Source organism: Pituophis catenifer, unplaced genomic scaffold (assembly GCF_029215685.1).
Source record: "Pituophis catenifer annectens isolate HBS135680 unplaced genomic scaffold, rPitCat1.0.hap2 SCAF_2, whole genome shotgun sequence".
Taxonomy (NCBI): Eukaryota; Metazoa; Chordata; class Lepidosauria; order Squamata; family Colubridae; genus Pituophis; species Pituophis catenifer.
Window position 1 is genome coordinate 96,372,488 of NW_027256882.1, and position 18,939 is coordinate 96,391,426.

Below are 18,939 nucleotides of genomic sequence, written 5' to 3' on the forward strand. Positions count from 1 at the left end.
AGAGTCATTTTTTAAAAGTGACATTTGAATCTGTGCTGTTTATTAAATGAGTTGTTTTCTCTAGAGACGAATCTTTATTCTTCTTGTTCTCTGTGCTGTGACGAATTCCATAGCCAAAATAAATTAGAAAACCTGCAACACATAGGACAGCAACATCACTCTTTTCTTTCAAAACGTAAAAAAATAGAATAACCCCATCACAAACACCCATATAAAATAACATTTATATTAATATAGTTTATGGCTGACTTTGTAAATAAAATGCTTGTTATCAAGGTTATCAGAGTTAATACCTCATCTCTGAGGCATAATTTATTTACCTACAATTGACCGAAATCGACATAGTGGTAAACCAAAATGTGCCTTACTTGCTTTCAACTCCAGCCAATTGTGGTTTGTCCAGTAAACCAGGGTCAAACAATGGTTCACAACTCACTAAATCAGAACCCCCAACCATAACAGCATAATAAGTGAACGAACTACATTTCTTCTGGTGCTATGGGCCAGTACAGTAGTATCCTTATTTTATGAGCTGTATATGATTTGGATCTGATTACATTGCACAGGCCTTTGGTGGCCTGAACGTCTCATTGTTCTGATGGGGTGCAAACTGATTTAATTGAAAAGCATTGGTGATACCCCTGGTAGATGCATCAACCAATGTTTTAATTTAAAATTCAATCTGCCTTATAGCCCCAGAAATAAAAAAATAGAATAGGAAGAGATTATTTAGACAATAGAATCCATCTCCCTGTTCAATGAAAAGATCCACTTTCAAGTATCTCAGACAAATGGTAGTTTAGCCTCCATTTGGACACATCCAATGAAGGAGAATCAACCACCCTTCTGGATAACTGACTCCATTGTCAAATAGCTCTTTGTAACCTTAAGCAATAGAAAGAGCTGCAACCAAGTCAAGGGTGAGATAAGCAGGAATGGAATTTGGGAAAGTGTTTCACAATTAGCCTCCCTTGTTCTATAATCCTTTCTTTTATCAAATAATAAGCCATAATTAGAATTTAGTAACTCTAATGAGATAATAATCAAGAACTTTGCCCTATGAGGTATTCAAGGGACACAGATGGACAAATCATGATTAATTTGAAGCCTATTGAGTATATCTCTGCACTTACCAATAAGCAACCATACTGAGAACAGAACCCAGGTCTCATAGCTCAGTTGGGCCATCAGAAAACTATTGATGAAGATACTGAAGATGGGTAGGAATGGCAGGCATGGTACCTAAATTAACACATATATATTTAGGCCTTAAGACTTTAATAAAAGTGTGGCCTTCTATAGGCCTCATATGACATACCAACATTCCTTTTGAGATTCCCAGACTCTTCCAAAATGGGAAAAGTCAAACTGTCTGATCTTTTTCTGCAGCGTGAGAGGGTGGTTAATGGGTGTTAGCTTTGCATAGACTTAAAATATCCAATGTACTGTATTTCTTAAAATATGTGCAAACCCACAAAAAATCAGTTCCTTTTTCTGGGGGTGGGGGGGGTGTTTGATGGATTTTAATGAAATAAATAGAAGCATACGTTTTATAGTTAAGTATTTCACCCTTCAAATTTTCCCTGGTTTCCCCTCAAATAATAATAATAATCACCTCCTATGATAATTTCCCTTTTCTACATCTTTTCCTTTTAATCATTAGGAGCTAAATGAGGGGAGGGGAAGAATCATAATGGTCTTTGCTGTTGAAGAAAAAAGTAGCAGTTTATGAGAATGACTTCGCTATATTATTATAAAATAAAAATGGTAGAAGGAAAAAATAAAATAAAGGGAAAGTGTGGCTCTGCCCATTTTTTGAATTTGCTCCTGATAAGCTTATATGAAGCTTAGTGCACTGCTCCAGCTCTGAAAAGTTGTGCATTCTTTCTTTAAGTGAACAAAAACAAAAACATTTTTATATTATAGCATTTAGTTATTCTCTAAGTAGTCAGCCATGTGGCTATACGTTCTTGACTTTGGCTGATCTTGTATATTTAAGCCAAATGCAGCAGGACAAACAATACTTGAATAGGACACATCCAGGAAAAAACAGGACTGGGAAGAAAAAAGATGATCCTGGAAGAAAGCGATGGTAAATCACTTGTATTTTGTCAGGAAAACTACATGGGTGCACCCATAAAATCATCAGCAATCAAGTTAGATTAAAAAGAATTTGCTGTATTTTTTCTGAATCATTATAAATAAAAACCAACTAATTAATTAAAGAAACTTTAGCATATCAGAACTGAGCCAGAACAACTGTCAAAAGGAACACCTCTAAGGAGAAAGCCAATCATTCTACTAGAGGGTCAGCATTCCTCTGGATTAAACTCATGAAAATCTGCATATTATAGAGGTGATTACGGAACTCCTACTTCAGAGGTTGGTTTCAGCAGGTTCTGACCAGTTCTGGAAAACCGGTAGTGGAAATTTTGAGTAGTTTGGAGAACCGGTAAATATTATCTCTGACTCTGACCCCATCTATTCTCTGCCTCCTGAGTCCCAGCTGATCAGGAGGAAATGGAGATTTTGCAGTAACCTTCCCCTGGAGTGGGGTGGGAATGAAGATTTTACAGTATCCTTCCCCTGCCACGCCCACCAAGCCACACCCACCAAGCCATGCCACACCCACTAAACCACGCCCACAGAACCGGTAGTAAAAAAAATTTGAATCCCACCACTGTCCTACCTTATGCCTAAATAACATGCCATCATCACCATTATTCCACCCCAGTTCTTAACAATAACACTATCACCATACGCAGAGTTCTTCAAATCATTAAGGCTAAACTATTGGAAGTGTAGACATGTTTGAATCATGAGAAGGACAAAAAACGAAGAGGCAGCTCCATTTTAAAAATGTACACTTTGGCTAAAAAAAACCTAGAGAAATAGAACAGACTACGAAGAAATCTATTAGGCCTTCTCTTCACAGTTCTAGCCTTCAGGAGATTCCACCCAACTAAACTTATCTCAGCATTAACAAACATAACCTACCCAGGAAATATGTTTTTGTTTTTAGCCTATCTCCATGTAGTTACCTTCATTTTGTTTCCATTCCAACAAATGAAATAGGGTTAAGGTACTTAGGTGTTAACAGTGTCAAAGTGTTTTTTTTTTCTTGCCATTGGAACATGTTAAGGTGTATAAAACTTGTTAGCTTTGTCAACCATTGGTTTAGAGTGAAGTCAAGTGACCGTAGTGATTTGAAATAAGAACAGGATAGAGATTGGTAACAGAAACAACAAAAACCAAACAAATCTGCTTCATTTGTAGATGAAGATTACTTCAGTTCATGAATGGGTGGCTGCTATGAATGAGTGTTCGTACCTCATGCACATATTTGGCTTGCTAACCAAGTATTTTGCTGCTTACCATGAAATCTACTTTCTTCTGACTTTGAGGCTGTCTCCAGATGACCAGAGATGCCAGTAGAATCCCCAGCAAGTTGAAAAAAAGGCAGACAACACACCACAGAGTTCCAGATGTCAAACATGGCAATTTTATGGAGGTCAGCACGCACACAACACAGATGAAAAGAGCTGGATAGAACATAATCTGTGAAAAGCATGCAGGGGACAGGCACATTTTCCTCATAAAGGACCGGACTATCCTATACATCCCTTTACATGCAATGAAAAGCACGAGGCAGAATGGCATGGTTGTTTAATCTAAAACCCTTTAGGAACTAGTAAAGCTGTTGTAAATCATTAAGCTAGTTATGCCTTTTTTTCTAGGGTTATATAGCTGTTTTGAATGTTGTACAGCACAAATATGATCTGGCTGTTTCTATTCCAAGTGATGGCTATAATATTTAATCCATATTTATGCATTTATCTGATGCAACACTTTTCTTATCTAATTTTTATACATTCAGTAAACAACAAGCTCAGAGATAATGTGCCCAAGAGCATCAATATGGATGTTATGTTTCGTCACGGACTCAATGACAATGAACAAAATGAAATCTAGACTAGATAGGATGCTAGTCCTATTACTTTAAAATAACTGCTTGTAGTCTGAGAGCTTTTTGCTTTTAAGGTGGTTGGATTTAACCAGAGGAGTTCACACTATGATTATGTTTTAATTTAAAAAGCGTATCTATAAATTTAAATATAAATGGTGCAAACTACAATAGTTAGTCTTTCTAACTAGTGCATGATAATGTATGTGATTAAATTATAAATCTGCATACCTTTCCACACACTGATCTTAACTTTCAAACATTTTAAAGCTTCAGAAACCTGTTATAAAACTATTTGAATGCTTTGGTGGTAATGTTTTGAAAATACTTTAAGATGTCTTTCTCCATACAAAAAATAACATTCCCCTACATTGTTCCAATTTATGGAGTGTACTTTCTCAGGGATTATATTGGATCAAACTTTTTTTGCCTTTAGAAGAATAGTCAAGGGACATCTCTTTCTCTTCTCATGTTGATTCTTAACAAATTTAGTGTTTTTTTAACCTGTGTATCCTTATTTTTCTACTTCGTATTTTATATTTTAGATGTTATCTGTCAGTTGAACCCATGAATATGCTCATGGACATTTCAGGCTCCCTGTTACTTAAATTTTAAACATTATTTTAAAAATTAATTGGAAGGAGGGGAATGAAAAAAGCTGGCTAACTTCAAAACAAAATCTCTAATATTCTTGTATTGACATGAATAGCTCCAGGATTCCCATAGGCGTCATTAGAAATAAAAATAAAAAGAGTAGGTGGCTGCAGATTTAAAGGAAAAAAGAAAGGGAACATTAGAGAATACCCTGAAGGGCTAGAGGTGGTGATAGAAAGCAACCAATTGGCTATCTAGCTAATGAATGTTTCTGATAGCTCATGCCTACTATTTTAACTAAGTAAACCTTTCTCCATGATAGCCATTTTCTAAAGAGACCAAAAGCATGCTCTCAGAATTCTAAATGTGCCCAACACTTACCAAGAATAAACAGTGTGTATACCACCAGTCTGGAAGAGTGATGGGATGGAATTATATCAGGGTGTATGAGGAGGTCTATCCAGGCCATTTTACTTACAGTTGTCTTTTCTATTGGATCTGGAGAACTAGGATCAGGTTGGTACCTGCAAAAGAATTTAACAAAAAATCAATTGTGTCTTATTTCTGCCCGTTGGAATTGGCATCCCCAGGTGGTGTTAGCAATATGTCAGAGCCATTGCAAATAAAGTCATTTTCAGAGAATTAAGGCGGCTAAGGGAGGCCATGGAGACATATTAGCATACTAAACTATAGCTTAGTTTTTGTGGTTTTGGATTCTGATTCAAATTCCTCATTAAAATTTCCACATGTAAGAGCATGACTGTTGGGTAGAGAGGGAAAGGGAGATGCAGAAATATGAAATGGCAAGGAAAATCTCCAGGAGCATCAATGCTGTTTGTGGAAATTTTGTGGAAATTAACTGAATATGACAAATAATATATTACATGATAATACATCATTAGTATTCTTCTAATATTGAGTCATTCAATATCCAAAGAACTGTATGAATATCTGGAACCATCGACAATCATATATACCTTTTCAGTATTCTAGTTTGCTAACAATAGTTACAAGTGCAGGTTATTGTATTACCTGAGAAGTAGAATGGAGACAGCAACTAAAGTGTAGGCCAGCAGTGTGCCAATAGACATCACATTAACCAAGACCTTCAGATCAAAAAGGACAGCCAACAGTGCTGTGAAAACAAAAAAGGGTGCCTATTGCAAGCACAATCAGTTGAATATTTTCTATTCTTATAGACATCTGTATAAGGACAAGATCTCCATTACTTTGCCAAAACACCTCTTGTAAATACTTGCCATGGTTTCAGTCTCTTGAGTTAAAAATTAGGTAAGAGAGAAATTCTGTGTGAACAGGGAGTGCACTTTGAAAATAATTCAGAGTACTCTGAGATCAGCATCTCTCTGCTATTCAGTAAAGCACCCAACTTTCTGTTTTGAGTAAGATTATAAAAAAAGGCACTACTTTAGGAAGTCAACTTAAGATGGGGTCAAAAGCAATCTCTAAACTGTTTCTGAAGTATGGACACCCCTAGCCATGATCCAACAATGATCAAGTTCAACTCAAGGAATATTTATGTTCATCATTATTTTTTCTGGAAAAACAATACCTAGACTTACCTGAAACTACTCCAGATACCAAAGTTGCAATAATTGGATTTTGTTGGCTGTTCACTCTGGCCAAAACATGAAAGAGAAGTCCATCCCTGGCCATTGCAAATAAAATTCGTGGCATTGGGAACATAGAACCCAACAAGCTGCAAAAAAAACCCCAAGAAAAGAGTAAAATATCCATGTTAATAACTCTGTTTCCTATGGCAATCTGCATTACATGCATTGGACTAGATTTTGCAAGGGGAAAAAAATCTACAGCTTCAGGAGAAATGCAAATCATGGAATTGATATTTTGAGAATGATATATTTCTTATAGAGCTTGATGATAAAACAAGGTTTTAGGAGATTATTGTATTTTAACCTCCGTTATGCCATACCTGATAATAAGTAAAATAATCTGCAACATGTACTTGACATACCTGAGACACATGAGAAAGGAAGTTTTATACTTATAGTGATTTGTTCTTATAATAAGCAAAGCGGGTCCATTAAGAAGCCAATCACATAAAGGATGGACAGGCTAAAATGTATTATGTACAGTATCTGCCCTCTTTTGCTTCATTGTTATTTTTGTTATAATCCTGTTCTTATGTAAACTGCTTCAAGTCATCAGAGAAGCCTAGTAAAATAAACAATAATCAATTACTGTGTTTTGTCTAAAAAAATCAAAATCAATGACTTATAATGAATGGCTGTAGACTCAAAATAATCAGATGGAAAAATCTGCTCATAAAATGCATCATTCATTCATTTACAGAATTTGCCATCCTGAAATATAGTGATTGCCACATATAAATTTACTAAGCACTGATCTACCAGTGTCTGTTAACGACAGTTAAATGGAACCCAAGTTTCACAACCTTTAAAATAAATGGTTAACAAGCAACATTGTGTTACATGTTGCCTTCCTGCCTTTGTCATGGTCTTGGACATATCTGTATGGTTATAGTTACCAGTAGAACATCCTAGACAAGATGGTTCTTGTTATGTTCTTAAAACGTAAGGATACGAGGTAGCTCTACCTAGTTGTAAGTGCACAGAGTGACCCCACAGCAACAGCGTACTTGGCTGATCTCCATCCAATATATTCAAAAGCCACTGGTAATGGGCTTAGTGTATCCAAAAGATGATAGGGCATCATGAGGGTCAAGGCAGCAGAAACACCAAAATATGTCAGGAAACAGATGAGAAGTGAGAAAATGATTCCCAGGGGGATAGATTTATGAGGATCCTTCACTTCTTCACCTGTTAAATGCAGACATGAGAAGCCCTAAGATCACTTTGAAATATACACTTTCATACTTCTGATTATTTATTTAATAATTATATGAACTGTGCACAGATGTAAAACCAAATTATGAAAGAGAAATAAAGCCCAAAGGAATTCCTCTTCTAGGTACCACTGGGATTGGTCACTCACTGGGATTGGAAGCACACTGAAATAATATGGCTTTAAATTGCTTCTAGACTCAGTGACTAAGGAACATAAATGCCTCAGGGAAAAAGCTCTGAAAAAGGCCTGTCTCCTAATCTATCCCCTTCTTTCAGTGATGTGTGTGTGTGTGTGATCCTTACCACTCCATCTCTAGATGACCAGATTTCATGGGCTAATTCATATCTGGTAAGGTATTGTCTAATTATCTTATTTCAGACATCAAAAATGTAGAGCATTTTCCCGTTAGAACAATAGAACATAGAGTAGCTTTAAAAGGACCTTTATCTCTTCTTGAAGTCACATCAATTTTTATAATAATAATTTGTTAAATGTGCATGCTGCTCAACTCTCAACATCTCTGGCTGGCTCACAACAATTAAACAAATAAATTCCAATAAATATTTTTTTTAAAAAAGCAAGCTCAATGAATTAAGGGGTCTCACTCTTCCTTGTCAAAGCTCTGGGTCTTCACAGCTCATCTAAACAACAGCAGAGTGGCGGACATCCAGAGGGGCAACCTCATTCCAAAAGGCAGGCACTGATACAGAAGAGGTACATTTCCAAACAAATGATATTGTTTAATCAAAGGAACCCAGAGTGTGTAAACTCTGTAGGATCGGATCAGCCAGACAGATATTATGAGAAATAATTATCTCAAATAAGCAGGCCGCATGCCATATAACTGCCAAATAGGAATATCAATAATTCAGATTTGCATTGCTATATATTCTTACCTATCCATGGATTAACCATTAAGCAAAATAAATACATGTTTATGGCACCAAGGGAAGGGAGCAACACAGAGTTTACACCCCAGGTTATCTTGCCCTTAACTTTTTCACTGCCTTGCTCTCTTTTTCAGCTCTTGTTGAGACTTGGAAGGGCCAAGGTCACCATTAGTGGACCGTGTATAGGACATCAATTGGCCTTAATCTGGTACTGTTCTTACCTGTAGTTGCAATGCAATCAAATCCAACAAAAGCATAGAAACATGTAGCAGCTCCAGCCAGAGTGCCTGAAAAGCCATATGGCATGAACCCTCCAGTTCCATATTTCCAGGTTCCATTTCCAGCCACAGTTTGGTTACTTAGAAGAAAAACCACATTAAATAAATCAATCTAAGAAAGAGCTGAATGAGTACAGTTGATCTAATTGCCTACAAACAATGTATGAAGGAAGGAAGGAAAGAAAGATATACAACAAAACTATAGATGGAAAAGCAGTGGATGCTCAAGGATAGAAAATATTTTAAACAAGTGTTGTTCTGTGTTGATCTTGTTGAATTTAACTATAAAAACCAATTAGAGTGCTATGGGGTGTAGAAGAAGGAATGTTAAACTGGGAAAAGTTAAATTCAAACCCTAGTTTAACTGTTAAATTCATCATTCTTCTTTAGCTTAACCTATTTTCCCAGATGCATGCTATCCTGATTTCTCTAAAGGGGAGGTTCAGCTCACAAATGAAATAAATTCTAGCTAATTTAAACAGAAATATCATAAATACCATACCTTTCGGAAATTCACATACTTAAAGCTGTTTCTTTTTCTTTTAACTGATACTGAATCTTTTGAAAATATATTTTGTGGACATTTGTTGGTTTTTACTTGAGCACTGATCAAACTAGTTTCTTACCTAAGGTTACTGTCAATCAGCCTTCGCAGATCATCTTCACTTAATCTCCAATTTTTCAGGTCTCCTTTGAATAACCCACTAATTGTTATGAAGACAAGGATGACCACATTAATAGTTGTAAAGACTTTATTCACTGTGGTAGATTCTTTTATACCTATGGAGAGGAGGGCTGTTGAGTAAAAAAAGCAGAATTAGATTTGTGCTAAGATCTTATTGTTGTTGGGCACTATGCTTTATGAATTGCATATGGCACAGTCTGAAAGTGTATGTCAAGAATATCTGGACATAGTGTAGAAAAAGTTCCCTTTACAAACTGAAAGTACACTTGCTGGTTCTAAATAGCTTGTAAAATATAATTGCCAAAAAAACCAGCTAGAGATATTTCCTGCACTATCTATCTATCTATCTATCTATCTATCTATCTATCTATCTATCTATTTATTGGATTTGCGAATGCCATCTAATGCCTAAAAGATTCTGAGCTGTCTTCAATAAGTCTAATACATACCGGTAGATTAAAAATTTTTGCCCAGACCAAAATAATACGCCCCACTATGCAAAATTCAGCAGCACCCATGTCTAGAACCCAAGTCAAGTCTTAACAACTTCTAGAAACCAAGGAGAGTGAGAGACTTAAGTATCTTTAGGTTAGGGTTCATTACAATCTTAAAGGATGGGGCTACATCAAGCACTTCAGATAACATAATAATGAATTGTGGAGGTGCTCATTGTTAAAGGGACTACATATCAGAATGCAGGTTTTCCATGTCAAATGTCTTCAGTGCAATCTTCAGTATCTCCCAGCAATGCTGTGAAAGGTTTCTGGAGTTCTGAAAGCAGTTTGTATAACCCAAATGGAACCTGGTCTGCTCTGAAATAAGGCAGACATGTTATATTGTTACATAAAACATGTCTGGGAAGATAACTAGAAAGTAGTTACAAGAATCTCACTTTTTTAGTTCCTACAAGAACTCGAGCAGATTTGGAAAGCAAATATCAAACTTTTATTTAGTACTTTAATACTTAGCAAATGTCAATGTCTTCCTGCAGCCTTTTCAAACCCTATGTCCTCCCGATGAGTTGGAATTTAACACCCAAAATTCATGTCCATGCACATTAATTTAATAATGAATAAGAAGCCATTCGTTGCCCTGAAAACACAGGGCATGCTAGCAGGCATAATAACAACAGCAGGAGTAAATCTAGTGAGCTTGTGAGTGGCAGCTGCAGGGTTGGGAAACTGTAACTGAGATTCTGATATCATCATTTAGGGCTGCCTGAGATGAAGAACAAAGGGCATAGTAAAAAGATAAAATTGTTTGCTTCTAGAAAATGGTTACCTTGATATGGGATTGGTTTCTATTAGTTACAAGATTGAGAAACAATCGTGCAAACATACCTGTCACCAGAAAAATTAGGCAAACAGCAAAGATATCTGGATATTCAGCCAGACCTGGGATGCTCAGGGTCAGATGTATGTTGAAAACATTCCCCAGGTTTTTGCCCAAAATCTCATCAAAAGTAGCACTCCATGCTCTGGCTATACTGGAAGCTCCTATAGAGAACAAACCAAGTATACCAAACCAGGTATACATATCAGGTAAAGTATATCAAATTTTAAGAACAATATATTTTGCACAGTCCTATCATCTCTTCTTTGAGCACACATTTACATTGCACAGGAATGTGATAATTGCTGGATAATTCCTGCGGGGGGGGGAGAAGGGAAGAAGAGGAGAAGAAAAGAAGAAAAAGAGGAAGAAGGAGTCGTAAGTCCAGAGGCAGCCTAAGACAAAAGTTTAGTGTACGACTTGAGATGGGTGGCTATAGAAATTGAATAAATAAACAGACTCACTCCATCATTTTCAATATCCCACTCATATACAACCTAAGATGCAGAGTCCAATTCTTCTATTTCACACAGACCCCCAATAGCACACAGATCCACACAATCAGAAGGGGGCTTACTACAAAGCTGCCACTTCAGTGCATTTAAAATACCTTGAAATATACAGTGAATTGGCTTTGTGCCTGCTAGCATTCACAGGCCAATAAAGAAACCTCATGGGCTGAATTACGCTAGCGTTCCCCTTGCCTAGTCTACGCTACATGGCAGAGAGTCTTTAGATTCTACAGCATTTTCAACAATGTCCTTTCCCAGGGCAACCCAAAGAGATAGGGTTTGGAAGCTAAATGGGCTATAATACTGAACTTAATTTTCTCTAGAAATTCACATCTACTTAAGCATTGTCTGGCTATCTTTTCTTAGATCCAAAGCCCTGATATAATTGAAATCTAACACAGTTCTAGAATGGAGAGGCCCATGCCATGATAATACCAATTACATAGGATAATAGCAGGTTCCACCCAGTGACGAATGCACACAACTCTCCAACTGTGATGTAGCTGTATAGATATGCTGATCCTGTCAGAGGCACCCGGGCTCCAAATTCAGCATAACACAATCCTGCCAAAATGGATACCACAGCAGCAATAAAAAAGGAAATGATAATACTAGGTCCCGAGGTATTCTTAGCTACTTCCCCTGCTAAGACATACACCCCTGCACCTAGAGTACTGCCCACCCCAAAGGCTACTAAATCCAGGACAGTAAGGCAGCGGTGCAGGTGTGATTCTCTGTAGCCATTGGCAGTTATTACTTTCCGACGAGAAACCATCTGAAAGAAGGAGATCATGGAACTCCAGACTGGCATCTGAAACAGAAAAAGAAGATCCACATTTTCTTCTTTGTGTGATATCCTTTCAGATATTTGAAGAGTCCCATCATATCCATTCTGTGTCATCTCTTCTGATGACACATAATGGCAGCATATGGTCCAGATTTGATGATAATCTCAACAATTGAGTTCATTCATCTAGTTATTTATATTTATCTTATTAATCTTTTTTGTTTTTATTTTTTGTCTTTTTCTTCAGTATTCAATGTATAATTTTTTTACTTTTGTATGTAATTTATTAATTTGTTTTTTAAAAAGTATACTTTTTTGCCAGCTCAAGAACTGGAGGAATGCATATTAACATGGCTACTAGGAGAAGAATCAGAAACTGAAAAATGTTTTATATGTAAGTTGTTACCTTACAAACTGCAGTTAGATGCTTGGACAAGCAAATGAAAGCAAAACCAAATATCTTGAAATAATTATATACTACTACATAAAAGCTTATTTCTGGTGTACTTTGCAAACAACATTTCCTTAATCATTTTAATGCATGCCATATTTTGATTTAGGTGACTCAATCTTAGAAAAAGCTAATTTGGAAGTCTGTGCAGAAAATAATCTCCTGATGGAAACATACATATATTCAATTAACCTGAGGGTGGTCCGTATAGGGCTTTGGAGCCAGTTCCAGAATGGTGTGAATCCCATGATGTCCTACAATAGTGTTATTGTAGACCAGCTATGGCATAGTCCATGCAGAATTGCAAAGTTTATTTTGGAAACGAGCATGCTGGAACCTGCAAAGCTTGGGGGTAGGTCATTTCTCATTCTTGGAAATGTGTTTGCTGGCTTTTTCTTTTCCCTTCTAACTCTGCAATGTCCTTATGCTGAAGTTTGTGAACACAGAGAGAGAAAGCTATAAATAGTCTGTCCATCCATGTAAAATATGAGCAGTGAGTGAGGGAAGGAGGGCACTAGTCGAATTTTATAGTCTGTGCTCTTCTAATGGGCAGCTGCAGAATCATCTGGAGGTCTTGGAGGCTGTGCAAAGGACAGCTGCAGGCCATTGAGAAACTGGTGAAAAGGATCTGGGGGAAGTTCTGGAAATGACAAGGGCAGATGTGTATAAAAATACTCTGAGATATTCTCAGACAAAAATGAATAGAAAGATTGAGTCTGTTGCTGTTCTCTCTTCAATCAGTAGGCTGCAGAGTTGTGTAATATAGTAACCAAAGGCCGATTTGAAGATGGGTTTTTAAAATAGACTTTAAAAAACGGCTATTCATACAATAAGCCATCATGGTGCCTATTCATGATTGTGAACAGAAAATACTGAAGACTGATACTTCAATCAGAATGATCAAAGCTGGAATACATAAGCAAATTAATTTGACTACCTATTATTTGACCTGAAGTCAGGTATTCTTTTTCAATTGTTCTTCATCAAGCACAGAAAATGCTTTTGGCTACGCCTTTTTATTGATCTTGCTTTCTAGCAATTAATCTGCCTTTATTCATGAATCTTATTTTCTTTCATATTTCTCTAGACTTTCAAGATGCTCACTTTAGATCCTAAATATGGATTTTGATTTGTAAACATGCCAAATGATAATGGAGTGCTTTTAGAAATGAATATTGTTATTTCAGATTCATCTAGCCACTTTGTCTGTTTATAACACTCCCAAAGCAACATTCTAATCACTCATCTGTTTACAGTTGGTTCTCGATTTACAATCTCAATTGAAACCAGAATCTTGGTCATTGACCAACGCAGCCCTTAAGGGAGGTGATCATGTGACCAAATGGTCATATGGCTCACGCAATGACCACAAAAGGCTGGCACAGTGGGAGAGGGAGGGTCTGGGAGACCTGCCATGGTAGCGGTACAGGTACAGGTACCTGTAATTGTACCTGTACTTTTTAAAGTTTAAAGCCAGTTTGGTCTAGCGGTTAAGGCACCAGGCGTAGAAAGCGAGAGATCATGTGTTCTAGTCCCGCCTTAGCCATGAAAATCAGGTGGGTGACCTGGGGCCAGTCATTCCCTCTCTCAGCCCAACTCACCTCACAGGATGTTTGTTGTCGTGGAAATAGAAGGAGGAAGGTATGTTGGATATGTTTCCCATCTTGAGTTATTTGTTAAAATAATAAAGGCAAATAAAATACAGGCTCACTGGCATGGGGAAACTGCCAAAGCTGGGAGGACTGGCCCCTCTCCACACCCAATCACACCAGGGAAGCTCAAGCCCTTCCTCCAACCCACCCTATTTTGGGTCTACTTACTTTTTTTTTGCCTTTTCCTACCACTGCTGAAAAAGTCTTTCTAGCCTACAAAATGATTGCTTTCACTAGGTCTGAAAAGAGCCTTTCTAGCCTTCGGAATTAATTTTTTTTAAAAAAATCACCTTTCTAGCCTTCAGAACTCTTCTAGCCTTTTGGACCTAAAAGCTAGCGAAAGCAATCATTCTGAAGGCTAGAAGGGCTCTTTTTCTGGGAAGAAAAGCTAGTGAAGGTGATCGTTCTGAAGGCTAGAAGGGCTCTTTTCTGGGTAGAAAGCTAGCGAAAGCGATCATTCTGAAGGCTAGAAGGGCTCTTTTCTGGGTAGAAAGCTAGCAAAGGCGATCATTCTGAAGGCTAGAAGGACTCTTTTCTGGGTAGAAAGCTAGCAGAAGCAATAGTTCTAAAGGCTAGAAGGGCTCTTTTCTGGGTAGAAAGCTAGCGAAGGCGATCATTCTGAAGGCTAGAAGGGCTCTTTTCTGGGTAGAAAGCTAGCAGAAGCAATAGTTCTAAAGGCTAGAAGTGCTCTTTTTTGGGTAGAAAGCTAGCGAAGGTGATCATTCTGAAGGCTAGAAAGGCTCTTTTAGCAACTGCAGAAAAAGATATAGATAAGTGAGCTTAGGGATGGCAGGATAGAAAGAGGGTCTAGGTGGTAGAGAAAGTTAGCCAGGACACAGGCCAAGGCCTAAGGAGCCATGGCAGCTTTGTGCATACCAATGGACCCAGTGGGCTGCTGAGATGGAGGAGAGAGATAGGCAGTTGGGTAGGGCTGAATTGCTGCATCCCTGCAGTTGTAAAGGTGGACACCTTGTCAAATGCTCGAATTTTGATCATGTGACTGTAGGGGTGCTGCAACAGCTGTAACTTCAAGGACGGACTTGAACAGACTGGAATGGACATTGAATGAACAGTTGTAAATTGAGGACTACCTGTATTCCAAAATACTTTTTAAAATTCTTAAACTTGCATAAAACGTCTTTTGCTAAAGATTGTAGGAGACTCATTGAGAGTATGAACCTTGCCATTCTGAAGGTTTCTAATATCAAAAAAAACAGTTAACAATTTTCAAAAGTTTAATTACAATGTATGCAAGCCTTTTGAGGGTGCCAAACCATGTCTTGGGCCAGGATGGTGACCTCTTGGTTCCCAGAACAATAAATCTGCTGCGGACTGCTGCCTTATGTCTCCTGGCAGAGAGCTTTCCTTCTGCCTTTCCCAAAATTAAAGCCTTTTCTAGAGAGCTGGGTCTTTGTATAATGCATCCGAAATACAGTATAACAACCTAATTATGTCAAGGAATTCATTAATTTTTATTCCCAAATAATCATGGATAGTATCTTTGAAATGTTATTACCGAGCTGAGATGGCGCAGAGGTTAGAGTGCAGGCTACTTCAGCTGACTACTAGCTGCAGTTCAGCAGTTCAAATCTCACTGGCTGAAGGTTAACTCAGCCTTCCAGCCTTCCAAGGTGGGTAAAAGGAGGACCCAGATTATTGGGGGCAATATGCTGATTCTGTAAACTGTTTAGAGAGGGCTGTAAAAGCACTATGAATCGATATATAAGTTTAAATGCTATTGCTATTACAAAAATGTAGAGTCCCAAAAACAGTGTAAAGTAAAACAAGTGTTGATTAAAAAAAAAAAGTTAGGTGTCATGTCAAAGATTTTCAGCTGAATTATAATAGAGATACGCTTAGAACAACTCCCAATCTGGCGGTTATAATTCCTGGGAATGATAATAAAAAAGTAGTTTAACCTAGAAGACACCAGGTTGGGAAACCTACTTTGAAAAAGGAAAGCTGCTTTGGAATAAACTGAGGATTCTGGTTTTGGAATAATTAACAGTTAATGTTCGTGATGAGAAATAATGCTAAATTAGTCTTTACCATAATGTGAGTTAGATAGATGCTCAATTTTCATACCAGACTTCAGTTTTAGAAATAAGTTACTCATTATAGATAAATCAGATTAACCTTCTTTTTTCAATGGATTTAAGAAAACCCACACTTAGACAAGGGGGAATTTATACTAGTTACCATGCTACTGTTATTATGAGATTGAAATGGCTGTCCTGCATCTGGCATAAAGGCGCACACTGTTGTTTACAGATCTCCACATTGAAACTAAAAACACAAGCAAACCATGTATGCCACATCAGAAGAATGAAACATTCAGTGTTATACTTTATTTAATGAAACAGCATTTGCTGAGGGACAAGAGGCAATCAAAGCTTTTTCCTACATAAGAGATCATATTTCATTGAGCCAGAAGATAATGTTCTTTTTAAAAAAGTAGGAAAAAATATAGTTATCCATATATGGTCAGAAAGTTAGATTTAGTGGGATGTTGTCTTTAATTTAAGTCATGTGACCCAGCTGAAGTTTTGAGCTCTTGTTCATTGCTGCTGGTGCTGCTAATGTTTACTAGTGCCAGGTCTGAGGAAAATCATCTCTGGTGGGGCCTCCCTTGACTTTTGGCAAGCAGGATCAGCCCTTCTGTTAGGCTAACTGAAGCTGTAAATTTTGACAGCTATTTTGGAGTAACCTCACATAGGTAATTAGTAGATTTGTTGTGGTGGCTTCTAGAAAGGAAGGATTTTTCTGCATTAGGTGTCAATAAAACTTGGTTGTTCTTGTGGGAGTTTGTCACTTTAGAACAGGGGGTATAATTTCTTTTTTCTACCTTCTGCTGCAGCAGCAGCAACAGCAACAGCTACTACCACAGCCAAAAACTTTTCATTAGCACCATCTTGCAGGTTATGTGGCAATACTCAGCATTTTTCCAGGCTGTTAAATTGACTTCCCATTTTAATTTTCTTCAGGGCTTCAGAAGGATGCTACACCAACAACACAGTGGAAATTAAAATAGCAGCTCCATGGCATTATTCATTATCCATGCTAGATGGAGACAGAATTAAAGAAGGTCAGGAAAAATCTTTGTGGTGGGATTCATGACAACCGCTCAAGAATGCTGGACCAAGTCCTAATTAGGTTCTTTAGATATTCATATCATCCTACTTGGATGATATGGACTAACTTCAGTCAGTCTTTCCCAGCCTGGGCCCTTCATATGGTGAGATGAAGACTCCCAACATGACCTACCAACTTAAAGTGATTTTTCTCTGGATATTCTGTGTATTAATCTAATCACTTTCTTGACACAGTAGAGGCAAGTGATTTAAGTTTAAAGGTTGCATTTTTATTTAAACCCAAGACACACAGCAAGATTCATTTTCCAGCAACAGTGGCAAAAATATTGGGTAAGGTTGCATTCTAATAAGACTAAGTACATTTTTTGTGTGCTCTAGAAGGGGCCCATTCATTCATTTGCTGCATTCTAGGCTAATAAACATGCTTATTCAGAAACACTTCAATAGAATTCCATCTGCCTTAATGCAATTTCTGCCCATGAGCAGAAATTGTAATTGACCGATTTAATCAGAACCCCCTCCTCTCCCCAAAACCTGCGAGGAAGGCGATCCTAACGTTGTCTGAATTCAGAGACAAGATGCATCTTATGGAACCCATTTTCCTTACTGATGTACTCTGGGTGGGGTTTCTTTTCCCGGCGTGTTAAGAGATGTGCAAAAAGAGGCTCGCCCGCTATAGCGAGCGTGGCGTTTCTCTGCAGCAAATATCTTTCTCTCTCTCTCTCCCCCTCCCCCTCCTCTCCTCAATCCCGCGCGAGAGGGGAGCGAGGGTGGTGCCAAGGGCCGGCCAGAATTGGAAGATTCCGAGGCTTGTGACGTCGCGGCTCGAGCGGAGCTCGGAGGGAACAGCTGCATTGCGCCGAGGCTGGCCTGCCTTTGATCCCTACTCTAGGAAGAGCTCGGTTGCCTAGAGGTGGGTCCTGCGGCCTCTCCTTTCAACAGCCTTAGGAAGCAGAAGAGGCCTCGGCCCAGCAAAGTAAGGATTTGCATGCCTGCCTATAGCATATAGCTAGCTTAGCTCTCCTTCTCTCCTCTCTCCCTTTCTCTCCCTTTCTTTCTCTCTCCTCTCTCTCTCTCTCTTTCTCTCTCTATATGCACACGCGTGTGTCCTGAAGAGGATATGAACAATCCAGCAATTGTACTGGTAGCAGCTGCTAACCAATCTCATAAGTCATTTAAGAGGGGAATACTGCCACATGGATCCACATAATGGGGCGGGTGGGGGGGGGAGAGAAACCCCATCGCTAGTGAGTTTTCTCTATAAATTTATATTTGTAAGGCGCCGGTGAAGGTGGCTCAAGTCCAGGGTATGCTCTGTTTGATGATTCTGTCGTAGAGAACTTTTTCTTTTCTCGCCTTTCTTCTTTTTTAAAGCCTTTTTATACGTGGGAGGAGAAGTTATGGGGTTATTTTGGATGGTCTTGCTGCGCTAAAGAAAATCTTTCGAGGAATTTTGTCAACGTGGTTCCTGTTGAGTGAAAATGGTTCCAATAAATTGGCGGTCCCCTCCCCCCCCAAAGTGAAATTCAGTCTTTGCATCCCTTCATCAAAACAAAACAGGCTTTTGTTTTGTTTAAACTGTAACCAAATTCTAATCTGAGAGGTACCTTACATCTGTATGATCTTGAAAAATCTTCATAAACTTTTTGTAAACTGACTGATAAACTGAAAGAAGGCATATTTGGGGGCTTTATTTCTGCTAACACTGTATAGTTGCATTTCAAAATTATCTTTTTTTTTTTTAACTAGTAAGCAGGCAGAGTTGAAATCTTATGGGCCCTTTTTGAGGGAAACCATTTTTGGCCATATTATCTAAACCTCAGTAGGGTGTATTTGGCAGAGACTGTTAGTTGTA

The 18,939-nt window shown here is 38.1% G+C and overlaps 2 protein-coding genes across 4 annotated transcripts in view; one reads left to right on the top strand and one right to left on the bottom strand.

The window, feature by feature from the left end:
* Positions 1-4: 4 nt before the first annotated feature.
* LOC139312430 (cationic amino acid transporter 2-like) lies at positions 5-11,913 on the bottom strand. Its single transcript, XM_070937206.1, has 11 exons — positions 11,538-11,913; positions 10,599-10,754; positions 9,200-9,368; positions 8,517-8,653; positions 7,155-7,377; positions 6,139-6,275; positions 5,591-5,693; positions 4,940-5,082; positions 3,376-3,542; positions 1,134-1,242; positions 5-132 (listed from the first exon to the last, which is right to left on the bottom strand). The coding sequence occupies exons 1-11, from the start codon at positions 11,911-11,913 to the stop codon at positions 5-7; spliced, it is 1,848 nt and encodes a 615-aa protein (XP_070793307.1).
* Positions 11,914-17,894: 5,981 nt separating this feature from the next.
* The window catches only part of ANXA6 (annexin A6), a 43,429-nt gene continuing 42,384 nt past the window's right edge, over positions 17,895-18,939 (top strand). For 2 of the 3 annotated variants that reach the window (XM_070937209.1, XM_070937210.1), the window contains exon 1: positions 17,895-18,060. The gene's annotated coding sequence lies outside the window, so the exon portion shown is untranslated. The remainder of the gene's footprint in view (positions 18,061-18,939) is intronic. The other variant, XM_070937208.1, reaches the window with a different exon arrangement.

Coding starts and splice junctions, on each gene's coding strand:
- LOC139312430 (XM_070937206.1), bottom strand. CDS start 11,913: ATGCCAGTCTGGAGTTCCATGATCTCCTTCTTTCAGATGGTTTCTCGT. Junction 8,654..9,199: donor CTGATTGACAGTAACCTTAG/GTAAGAAACTAG, acceptor TTTTCTTCTAAG/TAACCAAACTGTGGCTGGAA. Junction 3,543..4,939: donor ATACACACTGTTTATTCTTG/GTAAGTGTTGGG, acceptor TGTTCTATCCAG/CTCTTTTCATCTGTGTTGTG.